This window comes from Fringilla coelebs (genome assembly GCF_963513975.1).
Source record: "Fringilla coelebs genome assembly, chromosome: 26".
NCBI lineage: Eukaryota > Metazoa > Chordata > Aves > Passeriformes > Fringillidae > Fringilla > Fringilla coelebs.
In genome coordinates, this window is record NC_140052.1 from 3629100 (window position 1) to 3647259 (window position 18160).

Here is an 18160-nt window from a genome sequence, read left to right on the forward strand (position 1 = left end):
GGTGAATCTGAGCCTCGGAGAAAACTGAGTCTTAGATGAAAGCCTAATTAAGGAGCTAATTAAAGGGGAGGTCCGGTTAAGTGGCCAGTAGGCAGAGCTCTGCTGATTTATGCCTTTAATTTTGGTTTTGCTTTCCAAGAGAAACGGGCTGAGGGCACAGGCAGGGCAGGGCCGGGGCAGGGCCCGGTTCCCACGCGGTGCCACCAAGGGACCCCTGGACAGCATCGCTGTCCCTGTCCCCTCCTGGGTGACCCTGGGGTCACCTAAAGAGGGTCTGGCTGGCCACTCCCTGCTCCCACTGCCCACAGGGGTCTGCTCATCCCGTGCAGGTGCCAAAATGCCAGACTCACCTGGCACCGCCCCTGCCCCGCGCTCGCTGCCACCACAGAGCCCCATGTGCTCCATCCAAACTTTATTCAGGAAGCTGCAGGCATCAAACTCAAAGTCCCCAAAGTGCCAGGGGGACATGCAGGGGGTCAAGTCAGAAATGGGGTGAAGGAAGGAGAAGGGGAGATGCCAGAATTCCTGGGATAGCCAGGTGAGCTGAGATGCCTTCTGGCACGTTCCCCAGAGGGAAAGAGAACTTGGCTTTGGGAGGGGAGGGGTTGGGGCTGGTGCTGTGACTCGGGGCTGGGAGCGGGGTGGGTTCATCCTCAGGGGGTCTGGGGTCCCCTCAGCTCCGGGCAGAGGTGGCTCTGTGGTGTGGGGATGTGCAGGGCAAGGCAGGGATGGCCGGAGTTAATCCTTGTAGTTTTTGGTGAGGAACTGGGTCGAGGCCACAGGGTGGCCCAGATGAAAATCCTCCACGAAGTCCTTCAAGTCCCAGGTGCCTGGGGAGAGAGGAAAAGGGGGTGAGCAGGGCTGGAGGAGGTCTGGAGAGGGGAGCAGCCCTGTGCAGCTGCTGCTCTGCCCCAAACCACATCCTGCACAGCCCAGGAGGCCCCAGGGACAGCTCTGAGCGTCCTGGGGGTACCAGGCTCCTCTCCTGCCCCCTGACCTTTGGAGCAAACCTTCCTACGGCTTCCTACCAGCCCACCCTGGGGGTGGCCTGGCTGGAAATCCCTCTGGGGGTGTCACAGGGCATCCCCCATCCCCCTCAGTGGCATTCACTGAGCTGCTGCTCCCCCGACTGCTGCAGCTGAGGGGGTTCCTCATTCCTGACCCTCCTCCCCCACTGCCTGCCCTGACCCCAGGGTCCCCAGGAGCTCCGGGGGCAGCTTCTGCTGGGTCCAGCTGTGGTTTTTCCCACGTAGGCAGCAGGGAAACTCTCTCCGGGTCGAAAGGCAGGAGGGATTCCCTCACACCCGGCCCCTGTGGGGCAGAAATCCCCCTGCGCCCTGCCGGGGTCGGGCACCGAGCCCGTGTCTGGCTGGTGGCTCCGGGAGCATCCTGCCCTGCCCGGGGGGTTTTCCCAAACAGCTCACGCTGCCCCTCCTTGTGGGGAAAGGGGCCCGTTGTTTATCTGAAACCTGTCCTCTCCTCTTCCTGCTGCTCTTTAATGTCACACGGCAGCCTGGCAGCCTTTATCTGCTGCCACATCTCAGCCCCGACTGGAGCACAGCGTCCCCTTTGCTCTTGCAAAAGTGCTGAGCAAAACCTGAGCTGCTGCATCACCTCCGTGGGGTGGTGATGGCTGGGGGAGCTGCTGGAGCTCCCACCTGCTCCCCACCTCGGGCTCGGAGCTCCAAAAAAAGCTCTGGAGATTCTCGCGGTGACGGCAGCGCGCCCTGGAGCTGCGGGATGCTCCAGGGCCAGGGAAGGAGCTCACAGGATGCTCAGGAAGGACCTGCATCCCACATTCCGGCTGGGATGAGAGGTTGGAACGCACCAGGCTGCTGCTGCTGCAGGCTCCCAGGTGTCCCCTGCCACCCTCCGAGGACACAAACCGAGGCGAGAGCGGGGACAGTCCCAATGTCCCGCACTGGGGTCACCGCCAGCCGGGACACAGAGCCACGAGCCCCAAATCCCACCTCGGCAGGAGGGACAGCTCCTCTTTTGGGGGGTCTCAGCCCAGCCCCCTCCGCGCTGGGGGTCCCGATGAAGGCGGCACCAGGGGAAGGAGCCTCGGGGGGGCGGCTCCCGCTGTGCCTGGTGGGCGCCTTTCATCCGGAGGCTTTCAAAGCGCCGGGGAACCCCCCGGGAGAGCCGCGGGTGCCGCGCGGGGCCGGGGCGAGAGCGAGACGCGGCACCCCCGACTCCCAGGGGTGGCCGAGCCGGCACTGATGTTCGCGGAGCCTCCGGAGAGGCGCGGATGAAAGGAGCCGGGGGAGGCAGAGCCTCTGCGGGGCTGCAGGGGCCGGGGTTTTTCCTGACCTACTTTCCTACCTGCCCTGGCACCGCTGGTGCCCGGCCCGGCGGGCCACGGAAAGCCCCGGGGCGGCCGCGGGTGTGGCCGCGCTGGGGGGATGCACCGGGGGGTGCCAGATCTGGGGCGCCGGGTCCCCTCTACACCAAATCCACCCCCTCGGGATCGTCCCCAAAGCGAGTGCCCCATCCCGGCGTGACCAACTCCCTGTGCCAGCCATCCCAAATCAGCCCAGCCGGCTCCCGAGGCTGGGGACTGTGAGTCACCGGGATCACGGAGCCGGGAAAGGAGCAGGGGCCCGGCCGGGGAGCCGAGGTCGCGGTGCCACCGTCCCCTCTCCCTGCCACAACAATACGGCGTTTCATCCGTGGCTTGGTCCGTTTTCAAGCTCATTTCCCAAAGGATTAAATCATCCCAGTTGGCTCTTATCTGCACACCCGCCGGAGGAAGAGGAGTGCCCGCTGACACCCACACGTGCGCGGCCGCCTGAGCCCGGAGCGCCCGATGGGGAAACTGAGGCACGAGGCAACCGCTGGGCTCGGGGAGCTCGGCATCCCTGTGATCCCACAGCTTTCCCAGCGCTGCCCTTGTCTCCTGCCCACCCCCAAACGCCGGTCCCCTCCTCCCCCGGCCCTCCGGCTGTAATTTATCAGCCTCATCAGCGGCAACGTTCTCCTGATGGGAGCCCTGATGCTTCTCTGCCAAGATTAATGATGTCCCAGCGGAGGTGGGCGGGAGGCCGGCAGCTGCTTTGGTCACCATTAAGTGACACCCGGGGACTCGGGCCGGCACCGTGCTCTCCCCGCAGCCCTTTGCCGCCTCCCGTCCCGGCCGCAGCCTTTCCCTCCCCGCCGGGGCCCAGTCCAACCCGATTTTCCAGCTGGGTGGATCGGATTGGAGGCGCACAAGGTCGGCTCATGAGTCAATGCCGCGGCCCTGATCCGGAGCTGGGGCTGGATGGAGTTTATCTGAACACAGGCTGGCCGGGTTTATCCCCATCCCTGCTCCCCAAAGGACTTGTTGCTTCCCGGAGGAAAAAAAACCCCATTGCCGGTTGTAAAACATCTTTCCAGGGCAGGAGGGGCTTTGGGGATGCGGGAGCATCTCCCCAGCTCGTTGGAGCTGATGGGAAAAGGTGGAAGCACAGGGATGAACTCAGGTGCAACGAAGCCTCAAGATTTTGTTCTAATTAAAGATCCCCCATCGATGACAGCTGTGGGGGAACTTTAATCACCCAGCACCACAGCCGGGGTCTGGTGGGTGCCCGAATTTCCCCAGCCGAGGGATTTCCCGTGGATTGAGAGCCTGCGGCGGCCTCGGGATGCGACGGCGGCTGTGACATTTCACAGACCACAAATGATTATCTTGCATCTCCCCAAAACACAGCCACGGCTTGTAACACTCCTGGCTGCGAGGGAAGTGGGGTGAGGGGCAGGAAAAGCCGTGGGGACACCCCAAAGGTCCCCACCTTCGGTACTGAGCGAGGACAGAGCTGCTGCTCGGTGATAATTTGTGGCACGGCCAAAAACTGAAGTGAATCAGGCTCCAGAGGAGAAACTGAGGCTCTGAGTTATTTGCCAGAGGTCACACGGAGCTGGCTGGGGCTGGGATTGATCAGAAACATTCACGGGGAAGGATCAGGGTGGTTTTTTTCCCTGATGAAACAAGATTTTTGCTCAAGAGTCGCCCTGGAGAAACACCTCGGCCGTAAGCAACCGATTTCCACATTGTCACGAGTGACAGGGGGACGTGTCCAGGTCCTGCAGCCCTTCCAGCACCCGACCTGTGTCACCCCACGCGGGACATCCCCACGGCAGGGTGGAAATGTCCCCGCTCCCTCTGAGCTGCTGGCGCTGCACAGCCAGGCAAGGAGGGAGAGGAAACACGGATTTGTTTTCCATGCTCGCCGTTGCCCCTCGCGTTTTGAATTCCCAGGGATCTTTTCCAGGAGCAGGGACAGGCGACGCGGGCAGGTCCTGGTTTAGTGCCCTCTTCTGGAGGCTCCGGCCGAGCTCCTGCCATCCCGCCTGGCACTGTCACCTCCCCCGGCTCGGCCACGCTCGGCCCGGGACCTCTCCTGGCCTGGCCGTCTGAACAGATCCAATGCCAGCAGGGAATTTTTGTGGGAGCCGAACAGAAACGCTGTGGTGGGGCTCAGCCCTGCCAGGGGATGAGCTGCCAGAGGGAGGGATGCCCAGCACAGGGATGCAGCGCTGAGGCTGGACACAACCCGAGGCTGGGATGAGTTCCACTCCCTGTGCCCAGTCAGGACATGTCCCTGTCCAGGGCTGGGGATGATGGGTGTCCCCAGCCTCGGTGAGACACAGATGTCGCTGTCACCAGGTGCAGGACGGAGTAAAAACAGCAAGAAGGGGTTCATTTGAGGCCAAATAAGATGGGAAATTCTGAGCAGGGATGCAAACTGTGCCTGCGGCATCGCCGGGAGAGCCTGCATCGCTTCTGCTGCAGGAGAGGAGCCAGGCAGAGCCCGGGCTGGGCTCTCATCGTGATCCTTTGGGATTGGGGTCACCCCCTCCTTGTTCCCACCTTCTGCCAAAGGTGTCTGCTCCTCCTCCCCGTGAGCTGCCTGTGCACCACAGGGCTGGATGCACCAGCAGATCCCACTGCCTTGGGGATGGATTTCTTTAAAACCCTTGAGACACCAAAATCTCATCCTTTGGCTGCTTTTAGGGCTCATTCCCTGGGAATAAAGATGATGGGCTGTCGGTGTCTGAATCCAGCAGCATCCCCTAGCCAGGCCAAGGATGTGATGCAGCAATGAAATGGTTAAAAATAACCTTCAACCGGCTCCTTAAACACGAGCCCCCCACAGCTGCCTGACAAACCATGCTGAGGCATCGGATCCTGCGGAAAAATATCCAAAATATCCGCAGGGTCTTTCCCAGGAAGTGTGGGAAGGGCTGGGGAACACAAATGGGATGGGGACAGCGGCAGCTGGGGAATGCCCGGCCACCCCCGCCTTGGGGACAGCGCGGGGACCTTCCCCGGGGTGACATCCGGGGGGCTGGAGCTGCATATCCTGCTAAAAAGAGCATTTCTATGGAAAAAGCTCCCTGGTGGGTGTCTCTGCTTCCCTTGCCAGCTCCGGGATGCTGCGGTGGGAATGTGGGGACCGCACGGAGCCCCCTCCGCCCAGCAGGAACGAGGGGCTGGCAGGCGGGGTCATTAAGAAGCGGAGCTAATGAGCCATTTAACAAAGCCAAGTGCAGGGACAACCCGCAGGGAGACTCGTGGCAGCCTCATCCCGCTCCGGCCACGGCCGGGGAGGGGGCAGGGGCGGGCTGAGAGCCCCCCGAGGCAGCCCCCGCTCCGGGCCGGGCGCTGTGGGTGAGCAGGCACGGCGTGAGTCAGGCAGCGCAGCCCAGACGCACCGACCTGACCTGCCCGTCGAGCCCGGCTCATGTGGTCCCAGCTGGGAAAGTTTTGAAATTTCCCTTGTGGAGGCCACGTGAGGCACAGAGCCCCGAGTTCCAGGCGGGGCAGGGAGGGATCCACGCTCGGCACCGGGCAGGACGGGTCCCTGCCCCCGCCAGGGTCCCGCAGGCTGCCCCCTGCCCCAGCGTGGAACGGTCCCCTTGGCATTTCGGGGGTCTCGGCCGCTCCATCCCTTCCGTGAAAGATTTTGGGAGGAGCTGGGAGTTGGCAGGCGTTGTGTCAGCCCGGTTTGAGCAATCCCTTGCTAAACCTTCTCCGCGGCTGATCCTTATCCGCCCGCTCCGAGGTGCCGCTGATGCAACTCCCGCGGCTGGGGCTGGGGGGGATGCGCCAGCAAGGGCTGCATTTCACAGCCCACATCTCTCCCTGCTTCCGATCCCGCTAGCCAGGCCGTTACCAGACGTTTTCCAAGGGTTTCTGCTGCCTGGCGAGGATTTAACGCCTCACCCACGTCCCCTGTAAGGATCCCTTTGCGCCGAGCGGGCATCCCCAGCCCGCGGCGCTGCCCACAGCCCTGGAACAGCCCCTCGGGGCGGGGACCGAGGGCTCGGCGGGGCCTTACCCAGCGACGCCTCCTCCTCGGAGCTCAGGGAGATGCTCTGGTGCTGCGACTGCCGGTACAGGCGGAACTGGTAGCGGTGGTAGCCGCTGTAACGCGAGGGCTTGGGCCGGGTGTAGTCTGGGATGCAGAGGAGAAGGGCTGAGCGTCCCTCTGAGCTGAACCTCCCGCCAGAACCAGTTATCCACCACCCTCCTCCAGCCTGGGATCCGCTCTGTCACGCAGCTCCCTGCACTGGGAGCCCTCGCTGTGCTCCACCCTGAGCCCCCCTCCCTCCATCCCCCTTCCCTCCCTGCTGGGTGCAGCCTCCCCTGGGCAGGGGGGACAAACCTGAGACCCCCTGCCCCCCACCAGGGCATGGCCAGCACCCCTTGAACCCCCCAGAGGGGTCCTGGGGTGCACCCTGTGCTCCAGGCTGGGAGGGAGCAGGGCACAGCTGCCCAGATGTGGGGCCCACAGCTGGCTCAGGGCATGTGCAGCTTGTCCCTGGCAAAGGGACATCCATGGGATGCACAGCACAGCCACCCCTCGTTCTGCATCAGGGACAGGAGGATGTGACACCAAGGGGCTGAAGCTCCCCCAGGACTCAGTCACCTGCAGCCAGGTGAGCCCCCAGCCCTTCTCCCCTGGGGTGTGACCTCCCTGAGCCACATCTGGCCTGTTTTGAACTGAAACTCTTTGTTCCTGCAACATCACAGGACTTGTTTGGGTTCACCCACTGTTATCTCGTGTTTATCTTTTGGGTTTTATCCCTCCCCCCTCTTTTTACACTGGTTTGGAGCCTTTCCAACCACTGGGGAGTTTTTAAACCACTTTTGCCTCTAGAAAAAATTAGAGAAAAAGTGGTTCCTATTTCAGCTGTGCCCTAGGGAGCTCCTTGTGTCCCCCCCTTGTGTCCCTCCCTTGTGTCCCTCCCTCGTGTCCTGCTGTGCCCACCCCAGCCAGCACTGCCACCCCCTTGTCCCAGCTGGCTGAGACCCCGTCCCCTCATCTGGGGTCTGCACTCACCTGTCAGGACCTTCCCATTGATCTTCCCAACCCTCAGATCCGAGCCCTGAAAGGACAAAAAGAGGGAGGTTTGGTGAAACGGGCATCCTCAGGAGAAACACAGGGGGATGGATCCCTCCTGCCCCCACAGCTGTGCCCACTTCTCCCCAGGGATTCATTTTCCAACATTTTGTGTGTTTGCCTTGTAAAAACTTCCTTGCAAATGGAATTTTCTTTAGGTGGGTGGCAAGGAGCATGCCAGGGCTTTTCTTTGGCTGTTTGGGATTTAGGGGCTTGATCCACACACAGGTGACACTGCTGTCACCTGCACACAGAGACTGTTCACAGTCTGGAGATCCAGGCCAGGGATCCAGGCTGTGGAAAGCCACAATAATTCCCTTAAAAGCCTCAGTGCTGCTCAGCACACCAGCATTTGGGAGAGCTGGCCCATTGCAGGTGGGATCCTGGTGATTTCCAGCAGCATTCCCATGGCAAAGCTTTGCTTTGCTCTCAACAATCTCCTGCCCACAGCTCGTCCTGGCTCTCCATCCCTGCCCTGGGATGCTTCCTGGGAGCAGGGAGCCTTTCCTGGGACGCCCAGCACCCTGTGGGGACTGTATGGGTGACAAAGGGACAATACCAGGAGCTGCATCCACATCCTGGCCCTGCACATCCCCCCTCACCCCTGACCTGCTGTGCTATTCCCGGCCATTCCCAACCTCCCAGCGCTCGTAAATCCTCTCCTACAGCACCCGTTATTCCAGTCCTGCCCACACACGCTCCTCTGCCAGGTCTCCTCCGTCCTAACCTGCCCTGGCAGTTATTATCCCAAAAAAAAAAAGATGCCTGAGATAACTCCCAGCAAAAGTGCACGTGGGGAGCCGGGTTTGGTGCCTCGGCTCCCTGCGATCAAAGCTTCCCTCTCCCTCCAAAGGAAACTGCTCTGCACTGAGTCACGGCCGGTGACAGCCTCCTGCCAGCTGCCCCTGGCACGCCAAAGGTCACCAGGGAGCCAAGAGCTCCCTCGGATCCTTGGATATCGGCTCCCCGACTCTGGCTCGCCACCTGGGCAGCTGGAGCTGCAATCTCCCGGCGATAGGGAGGCGATGAGTGAGCACCTGGGCAGGTCCGGGTGCCCGGGATGGCAGCGGGAGGGGAAGGAGCGGCGCAGGATGTGAGGAGGAGAGAAGCCCCCCGCGGGGCCGTGGGGCTGCTGTGGCCCTGCCCAGATGTGCAGACCAGCGCCATCCAGATGTGCAAACCTGCGCCATCCAGATGCGCCCCGCCGGCCCACCCACACCGGCTCGCCCCTCCTCCGCCCAGATGTGCGCACGTGCCCGAGCCCTCCAGCTGTGCCTGCTCCCCCAGATGTGCCGGGGGGGAAGCTGCCGGTGCATCCCGAGCCCATCCCGAGCCAATCCCGAGCCCATCCCGAGCCCATCCCGAGCTCATCCCGAGCTCGCCGTGCGGCCGGGCCGGCTGCCAGCCCCGGCTCTTCAAAGGCACGGACTGCGGGTTTCTCTCCGCTCCTGGCTCCTGGCAGGAACGCTCCCGTGCGGGGACCGCGCTGCTATTCCTGGCTTTGCCAGGGGCTTATCGGGCCGGGCCGGGCCGCCTCCCTCCGCCCTGCCCGCCGATGTGGGCTGCCGGCTCGCCCCGAGATGCTGCGGGTTCCTCGCTAGCCGCGGGCATGGGAGAGTCAAAGGATAAAACTCCTTTTTAAGAGGCAAGAACAGGAAGAGGGCGGGAGGGAGAAAGTCGGGATAAGCGCTCCAAACCCTGCCTGCCTTTTTTTTTTTTTTTCCTTTGATAGTAAACAGCTATCCTGGGAGCAAGGAGCAACCTCTGGGCACGGCTGCCGGGATTCGGGAGGGATTGGAGAGGTGGGGTGTGATGCCCTGTGACATTTTCTCCTTGTTTTTTGCTCAGAGAATGGTTCGTCGGGGGAATAACCCCCCCTCCAGCCCCTTTCCCCTTTGCTGACACGCCGGTGAGGGCGAGGGGAGCATCACACTCCGGCAGCTCCCAAAGATCCCTGCCACGAGCCGAGCTAATGGACACTGATGAGCTGCCGCGTTTATTAATGCCCTTTTATGAGAGCATTAATAGTTCCTAATGACACCATTTGAGCTTCCCAGCCTTTTATCTCCTCTTTCTCTCTTTCCCCTGCCGAGGACACGGTGTAGGAGGTGGAATTAGATATTCCCACCCTCCGGTCTGTGGCGGGTGGTGTCGAGAGCTGGCGGGGCACGGGATGCTCGTGCAGAGACCTGGGAAGGCTGAAAAATCTGTGCCACACGGCTCGAGCGCCAGGAGCTGCTCTCCGCGATCTTTTCCTCGGCCAAAGGAGTGGGGAATTTTATCCCTGCCATTTCTGGTGCCCTGGGCACCGAGCGAGGCTCCCTGGGAGCTCACGGGCAGCCCTCGCTGCTGCCTGCACGTCGCAGCCGAGGGTGGGGGGGAATAAATAAATAAACACAAATAAATTAAAGGCAGTGAGTCACCTCGTGTTTCCCTCTTGATCTTTTTGTTTTCTTTTCACCCCCTTCCCTTTCTTCCCCCTCTCCAGAACGTGTCTGATCCCATCGGAGAGGAGGGGAAAGGGATGGGTGGCGAGCTCTCGCCAGCGATTCGCCCGGGCGAGGACGGAGGGTTTATGGAAAGTGGGTGTGGGAATCGGCACAATCGCTGGCAGGGGACCAGGACAAACAGATGACGGATGGGACCCGGGGAAGTGCAGCCGAGCAGGGCTGGGCTGCTCCTGCCTCGCCGGGAGCGCGTCCCAACCCGGCCCCGGGGACCTCGGGACACCGGGGGGGCTCGGCCAGGTGCGGGGGCTGCATCCCATGGGAAGCAGCAGAGGGCCCGGCCCGGCTTTTACCAACAATTATCCGAGGGGGAAGCTGATCCCAAACACGCGGGGTTCCTCCAGCACGGCCCCTCACGAGCAGGAGTTTGACGGGGCTGAGCGGCTTCAAAGCCGGCCCGGCGGGAGCTCAGGTTTGTTCTCCTCAATTCCTGTGATCTTTGGAATGAGGTCAGGATGGAGGAATTGGCTCAGCGAGCGCAGAGGAGCATCCCGGGAAAGGCAGAGCCGCTGGGATGGCAACCCCGCTTCCCTGCGAGGCTGGAACGGGGAATAAAAGGATGAGATGCTAATTGCAGGTGGATCTGGATCCGTTCCACCCTGTCCTTGCAGAGGGTTTGGGGATTCCTCCTCCCCACCAAAGCCAGCAGCAGTGGGGAGGACCACTCCTCCCCCAGCTCCCAGAAACATCCAGGCTCGTCCTGCTTTCCAACAAAAAGCATGTGAGCAGAGAGCCATCCAAGAGAAACTCTCCCTCCCGTTAGCCCCGCGTGTGGGGAGGCCAGGAGAGAGCGGGGCAGGGCCGGGGCAGCTCCCAGCGCTCCCAAACTCTGCCATTTCCCAGCTCAGGCGCCTGTTTGAGCAGCAGCTCCCTTCCAGTGGGATCCTGGAGCTGCATCTGGGCCACGGGGATGCTCCCAAAGGGCTCTGGCTCGCCCACGCCGCCCCGACCCTCCCGCTCTCAGCCCAGCCTCGCTTCTCCCGTCAGCCTCAAGCCGGGTTTGGTGCCTGAAGGAGCCTGTCAGCCCCGAGCCTGTGAGTCCTTTCGTGATGAGAAATGTCACATCCCATTATGCCAGCCCTGCCGTGCCGCTGGATTGTCGTGGGCTCTCCGTCGGGAAGGAAATTGGGAGAAAGAGGAAAAAAATCAGGAGAAACACAGGAAGAGTTTTCATGCAAGAATCGGGGATGGGAAAGGTTTCATTGGGAATGGCCTCTCCTGGCTGCTCTGTTACTCCAAAGTGTTTTGACAGCATTCCCAGGGCAGGGAGGAGACCCCAGAGAGGTTGGATCCCATCACAGCCCAGCTCCAGAGAAACCTCCCCTTCCTGCTGGAGCCAGCCCAGCTTTCCCAAGCCAACCCTTCTCCTCAGCCTCCTGCTCTGGTGCTTCCCTGCAGCCCCAGTTCCTGGATCCTGGCGTGACTCAGGGCCTGGCTTTGTGCTCCCAGCCCCTTTCGCTCTCCGGGCACGGCTGCAGACGTGGCCAGGCCACCCCAGGCCTGAGGCAGGAATGATCCCCAGAATTTCCATCCAAACTTCCCACCTGGACCCTCACTGCCCAGACACTTTGCTCTGTGAGGAACAGGAGTCAATCCTCTCTGCAGAGCCTCCTGCTCCTCTCACAGGCTCCAGGGATGTCCAGTCCTGCCCTGTGGTCCCCGAGGAGGGTGGGACACACGGACCCACCCCATCTCCAGCTGCCAACCCCCTCACCCAGAGCTCATAATTTTAATTTATTACATTTTATGTTCATGGAATTTCACCATTCCAAGCGATATTTGACTTGTTCCCTGTCAGCCTGCACCTGAAAAATTGACAAACCCCCGTGACCTGAGCCACATCCAGGCAGAAAAAGAATGGAGAAGGCACTTTTCCTTCTACAGGGAACTTCTTTCCAGGGCAGATCCAGAACCTCAGGAAAGCTAAACCTGGGTGGGTTGGATTTGTGTGTTTGAGGACTGACACCACCACAAGCACCAACACTGGGTGATTTTAACCCCAAAATCATGCTAGGACACTCTGTCCCAGCAGACACTGACCAACACACCCTCAGCCCAAAAAATTCTCTGAGGCTCATCACAAATGTGCTGAGGGTCCCCAAGGCTCAGGCTGGAGCAGCCCAGGAATGTCACCTCTCCAACACACATCTGAAGAGCCTCTCCTGCTTTTCCAGAGTCTCAACTCCAAGGATTTGCCCCTAGAGCCTTTAGGATCCTCAGCCTCTCCCACTTTTCCAGAGTCTCAACTCCAAGGATTTGCCCCTAGAGCCTTTAGGATCCTCAGCCTCTCCCACTTTTCCAGAGTCTCAACTCCAAGGATTTGCCCCTAGAGCCTTTAGGATCCTCAGCCTCTCCCCCTTTTCCAGAGTCTCAACTCCAAGGATTTGCCCCTAGAGCCTTTAGGATCCTCAGCCTCTCCCCCTTTTCCAGAGTCTCAACTCCAAGGATTTGCCCCTAGAGCCTTTAGGATCCTCAGCCTCTCCCGCTTTTCCAGAGCCTCAACTCCAAGGATTTGCCCCTAGAGCCTTTAGGATCCTCAGCCTCTCCTACTTTTCCAGAGTCTCAACTCCAAGGATTTGCCCCCAGAGCCTTTAGGATCCTCAGCCTCTCCCACTTTTCCAGAGTCTCAACTCCAAGGATTTGCCCCTAGAGCCTTTAGGATCCTCAGCCTCTCCCCCTTTTCCAGAGTCTCAACTCCAAGGATTTGCCCCCAGAGCCTTTAGGATCCTCTTGGTACGGCCTGAACTTTTTTTCCTAGCTCACAATAAATGGGGAAGGCGACCATAAAAATATATTAAAAAATAAATATCGGGCACGGTTGTAATTTAAATGCAGCTTTGTCTGATCCACCCTAACGCCGCAGGGGAGGACGTGCCACGGGTTATTAACTGAGCAAAATAAACATAAATCACCTCCGTGCCTGGCTTTTGCAAGCTTTTTCTTAATCTAGAAATAAAACCCTGCACTCCATAACCCCAACCAGCCCTGGCAGGGACCTTCCCAGGCTCCTGCCTCCCTCCTGGCAGCCCCAGGATGGCATTCCCAGTGCAATGAGGGAGGCTCTGCTGGGTGCATTTCCAGCCAGAGACTGATCCCTGCCCTGCACCTTTCCTGTAGGATGTAGGTGAGGGGTCTGAGCCAGAGGGGAGGAGGCTGTGATGACACCAGGAGGGGTTTTGAAACCTCAGACAAAACATTTGTGTTGGAAAAGGAGAAGGATTTTGTTGTTTTGGTTATTTTTTTTTAAATAAAACACCTGCAGGATTGCAGAGGAGGCTGGGGGTGGGAATGGGATGCAGGATGCTGGGCTGCCATCCCAAAAGTGGGAGGGCAGGGGAGATGTGGTTTGGCCAGGACACTCCTGGCATGGGTTGGAACGCTGGATTTGGGAGTTGAGACCGGTGGCTTTGCCAAAGAAATTCATGGAGGAGTTTCCCTGCAACCCCTTCCTCTGCACCCCGGCAGGGAAGCACCAGGGCTTTGTTGAAGTGAGAAAGTTGAATGAGACAGAGGTTGAATAAAACCAAAAAGTTGAACAAATGAAGGTGGAACAAACTATGGCTGAATAAAATGATGGTGGGATAGAATGGAAGTTGAATAAAAGGAAGGTTGAACAAATGAAGGTGGAACAAACTATGGCTGAATAAAATGATGGTGGAATAGAATGGAAGTTGAATAAAATGAAGGTTGAACAAATGAAGGTGGAACAAACTATGGCTGAATAAAATGATGGTGGAATAGAATGGAAGTTGAATAAAATGAAGGTTGAGCAAATGGTGGTGGAACAAACTATGGCTGAATAAAATGATGGTGGAATAGAATGGAAGTTGAATAAAATGATGGTTGAGCAAATGGTGGTGGAATAAAATGCAAGTTGAATAAATGGAAGGTGGAACAAATGGTGGTGGAATAAAATGCAAGTTGAATAAAATGATGGTTGAACAAATGGTGGTGGAATAAAATGCAAGTTGGATAAAATTATGGTTGAACAAATGGTGGTTGCACCAGGCTGTGGAGAGGGTTGTGCACTCCCTGCTTGCCCTGCTCTGGACCCCCAGGAATTGGGGGGTGGTTCCAGCCCAAAGCCCCTCTTGGCGTCCTGCACGGCCCCACCCCGGCCCCGGGCAGCTGCTGGAAACGAGGGATGATAAACGAGGGCTGCCATCGCTAAGAACAACAGGGATGTTGATAGCAACCCCAGGGGTGTGTTAGGAAGCTGCCTGGATGCCGGGCTCGGCGCTGGCTGCCTTTAACAGCCCCGCGGTGTCGCAATTCCGGGCGAGCTCCCGGCCGAGCTGGCTGCTGGATGAATCACCCTGACCCACTGGCCCGGGGCTGGCCCGGCCGGGGGAGGGCTGGGCTGGGATTTGTCCGGCTCAGGATCCGGCCAGGATCCCCCTGGAACATCCTCCACCTCCTCAGTGGGATGCTGCTCTGCTGGGGTGGGAAGTGGTGCTGGATCTGGAGGAGGAGGAGGAGGAGGAGGGGATGGCTCAGGCACAAAGACAATGTCACTTTGTGCCCTTCACTGCTCAAATGCCACTTGAGACCACACCTGCATGGGGTTCCCTGGGCTTTGTCACCAGCCCAGTCCTTCCCAGCAGCTCCCCCAGGATCTCCCTCCATCCACCCCACGGATCTGGGCTCCCTTGGCGCTCCCCCATCACCCCCAGATCTGATGGGACGTCCCCAAAACGCCACAAGGGCTCCCAGGGAAGGTCAACTACGAGAGGTCTCCACAAAGCCTCTGAGATTGCAGCAGGAGGAACGAGCTTGGCCTGGCCAGAAAAAAGGGCTGGGTAGGACTGGGAAGGACTGGGAAGGACTGGGAAGGTCTTTTCCATCCCACTCCTTCAGAGTGGAAAACTTGCTGGCCCCGTGTGCGTGTAGCTTTAAGATGAGTTTGCTTTTCCAGCAGCAGATTTCCGGAGGATTCTTGGAGAAACACCAAATTTTGCCTAATTCAGTCATTTAAAGGCCCGTAGCCTGAATTCTGTGTGGATGAGAGCAGAGCCTGCACTGGAACCTTCCCTTGGGATGCAGCCCTGGGAGGCTCAGCTGCTCTGTCACCTCTGGGGACCGGGATGGTTTCCTGTGGTGGCTGGGAAGTGCTGGCACCTTCCCAGTGCTGCCACCAGCCAGGCTGTGGTCACCAGCAACACCCACGGCCCTGGGGCACGAGGGCCTCACCTCTGAGCCACACATCCCCCTGCCAGGCCCAGCCGGGCTGGAATCCCACAATGGTTTGGTGGGAAGGGATTTAAACCCACCCAGAGCCACCCCTGCCATGGCAGGGACACCTCCCACTGTCCCAGGGGCTCCAGCCTGGCCCTGGGCACTTCAGGGATCCAGGGGCAGCCTCAGCTCCCTGGGAATTCCATCCCAGCCTCTCAGGGAACAATTCCCAATTCCCAATCTCCCATCCAGCCCTGCCCTCTGGCAGTGGGAGCCATCCCCTGTGTCCTGTCCCTCCATCCTTGTCCCCAGTCCCTCTCCAGCTCTCCTGGAGCCCCTCCAGGCCCTGCCAGGGGCTCTGAGCTCTCCCTGGAGCCTCCTCTGCTCCGGGGGAACATTCCCAGCTCTGCCAGCCTGGCTCCAGAGCAGAGGGGCTCCAGCCCTGGAGCAGCTCCATGATCTCTGGGCTCATTCCAGCAGCTCCAGGTCCTTGTGAGCTTGGGGACCCCGAGCTGCAGGTGGGGTGTCCCCAGAGCGGGGCAGAGGGGGAAGAATCCCCTCCCTGCACTTTCTGGCCGTGATTTTGGGCTTGCACGGAGCCGTGACCACCGACAGCTGAGCCCGTCCCTCCCCCGGATCCCGCACGGACCCCAAACCCCACCCCGAGCCGGCCTGGGGGGGCTGCCGGGGCTCGGGGGGTGCTCCCACCCGCCGCAGAACCCTCCCCTGCAAATTCCTCCTGCCTGGGGTGTCTGATCCCCGTCCCAGGCACCTTCCCGGGCGGGGGTGGATCAAAGCCCGCGCGTGCCAGTCCTGCTCCCGCTCTGGGCCAATTTGGCTATTTCGGCTTCCCTAATCTGATGGGAGCGGGAGCTCGGGCTTGGGGGGGCTCATTTATTCCTCTGACGCTTTTTTTGGGGTGGTTTTGTGTTGTTGGGTTTTTTTTCTTTTTTTTTTTTGGCTTTTCACTTCCTTCCGCTGGCCAAAAATTCAAATTTCTCCTTTTCGCCCCCGCTGACGACAGCCCCGGCCGGGAGGGGACGGCGCTGCCCGGGCCAGCGCATCCGGGCGGGCTCGGCCTCGCCGCTCCCCCCAAAACCTCCCCACGCCGCTTCCTGACGGCTGGAATTGGCAGCACTGGGAGGGAGAGTCCAGAGCTGCCCTTGGGACGGCAGAAACTCCAGCCGGAAACTCTCTGGAGCTGCACGAGTTTTCCTCACTTTTCCCTCCCGCCTGGGATTTCGCTCGGGGAGGGGGTGCTGGGCAAGGATGGGATGCTCAGGAGCGCTTTGCGTGGATTTGGATCACGAAGAGGAGCCGAATCCACCTTTATTTGGAGTTTTTTTGGCTGCTGAGCATCCCACGGCCCGCGGGTTCCGCAGAGATCCCTCCCCAAAAATGCAACGGCGGCGGCAGGAGGAGGACGAGGGGTTAACGGCGGCGCTGCTGCCGCTGCTCGCCTGCCAAGAGCCGCTCCGGCGGTGCCACGGACTTCCCTTTCTTCCATAAAAGTCCGCCGGATCCGGGCTCCCGTGGGATGCTGCGGGAGGGGGCTGAGCCGCCCTACCTGGGGCGCGTGCAAGCGCCGGGGGCTGTTTGTGCAGCGCCTCCCAAAAAGAAAACCAAAAAAAAAAAATAAAAACCACCTCGGGAGCCGGGAGCCAGCGCTCGCCCCGCTCCCTGCCCTGGCTCGGGATCCGCAGAGGGAAAAAAAAAAATCTCTTTTTTTTTTAATATTTTGGGGGTGGCCCCGTTCCAGCCGGGGGATAAACCGGGAAGGGATGGCCGGGCTGGGGCAGCACGTGCTGCTCCTCACGGAGTTCCCACATCGCTCCAACAGCCCTGCTCCCCTCCAGGAGACCCAGAGCTCCTTCCCCACCGGGCTGGAAGGGCGCTGGAGAGGCTGCTGGGAAGCAGGGAGAGGAGGAACACAAGAGGTGTCCCCCCATGGAGCCTCCTCCTGCTCCCAAACCAAGCTTGGACCTCCCAGCACCCCAAAATGCGCCCCCAACTCCAGCCCTGGTTATTTTTGGGACACTTGAGGACCAAGAGGTCTTTTCCCAGCCCTGATCCCAAACCAAGGTGTCTCCCAGAGGAGCTGTGGCTGCCCCATCCTAGGAAGTGTCCAAGGCCGGGTCGGACGGGGTTTGGAACACCCTGGTCTGGAGGAATGGAATGAGATGAGGTCCCTTCATTTTTAAGGTCCCTTCCAACCCCAGCCACCCCACAATCCTGTGGAACTGCGTTTCCCCAGGAATTTGGACGGAGCAGAAACGTAAAAGCAGCAACACCAACAGGAGCTGCTCTTCTTCCCCACAGCTCCCCCCACACCGCTCTGAGCTCAAACCCCACAGATTTGGGATTTACACCCAATTCCCCCCCGGGGCTGGACCTGGGGACACCAGGGCAAGTCCCACTGTTCGGGGGGGTGTCCCCAAGGCAGAACGAGCGGGGGTCCTCCCTTGACCCCCCCTCCCTCGCAGGCAGCTCGCCCGAGCCCCGGCTCAGTTACAGCAGCAGACGAGATGTCATCACACCGAGAGCCCGGGGCTTGCATCACAAGTGTCTTGCAACGAAGAAAGCCAAAATTTTTACAGGAGCAGCACACACGCTCTCTCACACACACACAGCCTCGGTAATTAACTTAATAGGTTTCTTACAGAATGCCCCGTGAGTGATGCTCAACATATTCAAGTGTTGACAAGACGGCGCTGAACCCGACGCCTACACAACGGGCAAACGAGGCTCGGAGCGCAGACACACCTTCATTGTCTGAAACTTGTAGTAAAACTCCCGACCCGCCCTTGTGAAATGGGGAGCTGAGCAGATGGGGCTGAGTAACCCTTCAGCTGCCAGGACCTGGCGCAGGACCTGGCAGGACCCAGGTGAGGTGGAGGTGGGTGGTGCCCAAGACCCCCACGTTAATTTAGAAGTGGGTTGGGCAAGGTGGAGATCACGACAGATCTGTTTGGGATGTGTAATTAAGAGTTTTTAGCCCACTGGGATCATTGTTCTTTATCCTTGTGGGTCCTTTCCAGCTCAGGCTGTTCCACATTTCTGTGGTTTGCACTTAAATAAATCAGCCACTTC

At 59.9% G+C, this 18160-nt stretch overlaps 1 protein-coding gene across 1 annotated transcript in view; it reads right to left on the bottom strand.

The window, feature by feature from the left end:
• Positions 1-738: 738 nt before the first annotated feature.
• The window catches only part of PEBP4 (phosphatidylethanolamine binding protein 4), a gene marked incomplete at its 3' end in the record, with an annotated part of 84221 nt that continues 66799 nt past the window's right edge, over positions 739-18160 (bottom strand). Inside the window, exons 5-7 of the mRNA XM_084221669.1 lie at positions 7329-7374; positions 6324-6440; positions 739-830 (exon numbers count right to left, since the gene is read on the bottom strand). Of these exons, the coding sequence (XP_084077795.1) occupies positions 739-830; positions 6324-6440; positions 7329-7374 (255 nt within the window). The remainder of the gene's footprint in view (positions 831-6323; positions 6441-7328; positions 7375-18160) is intronic.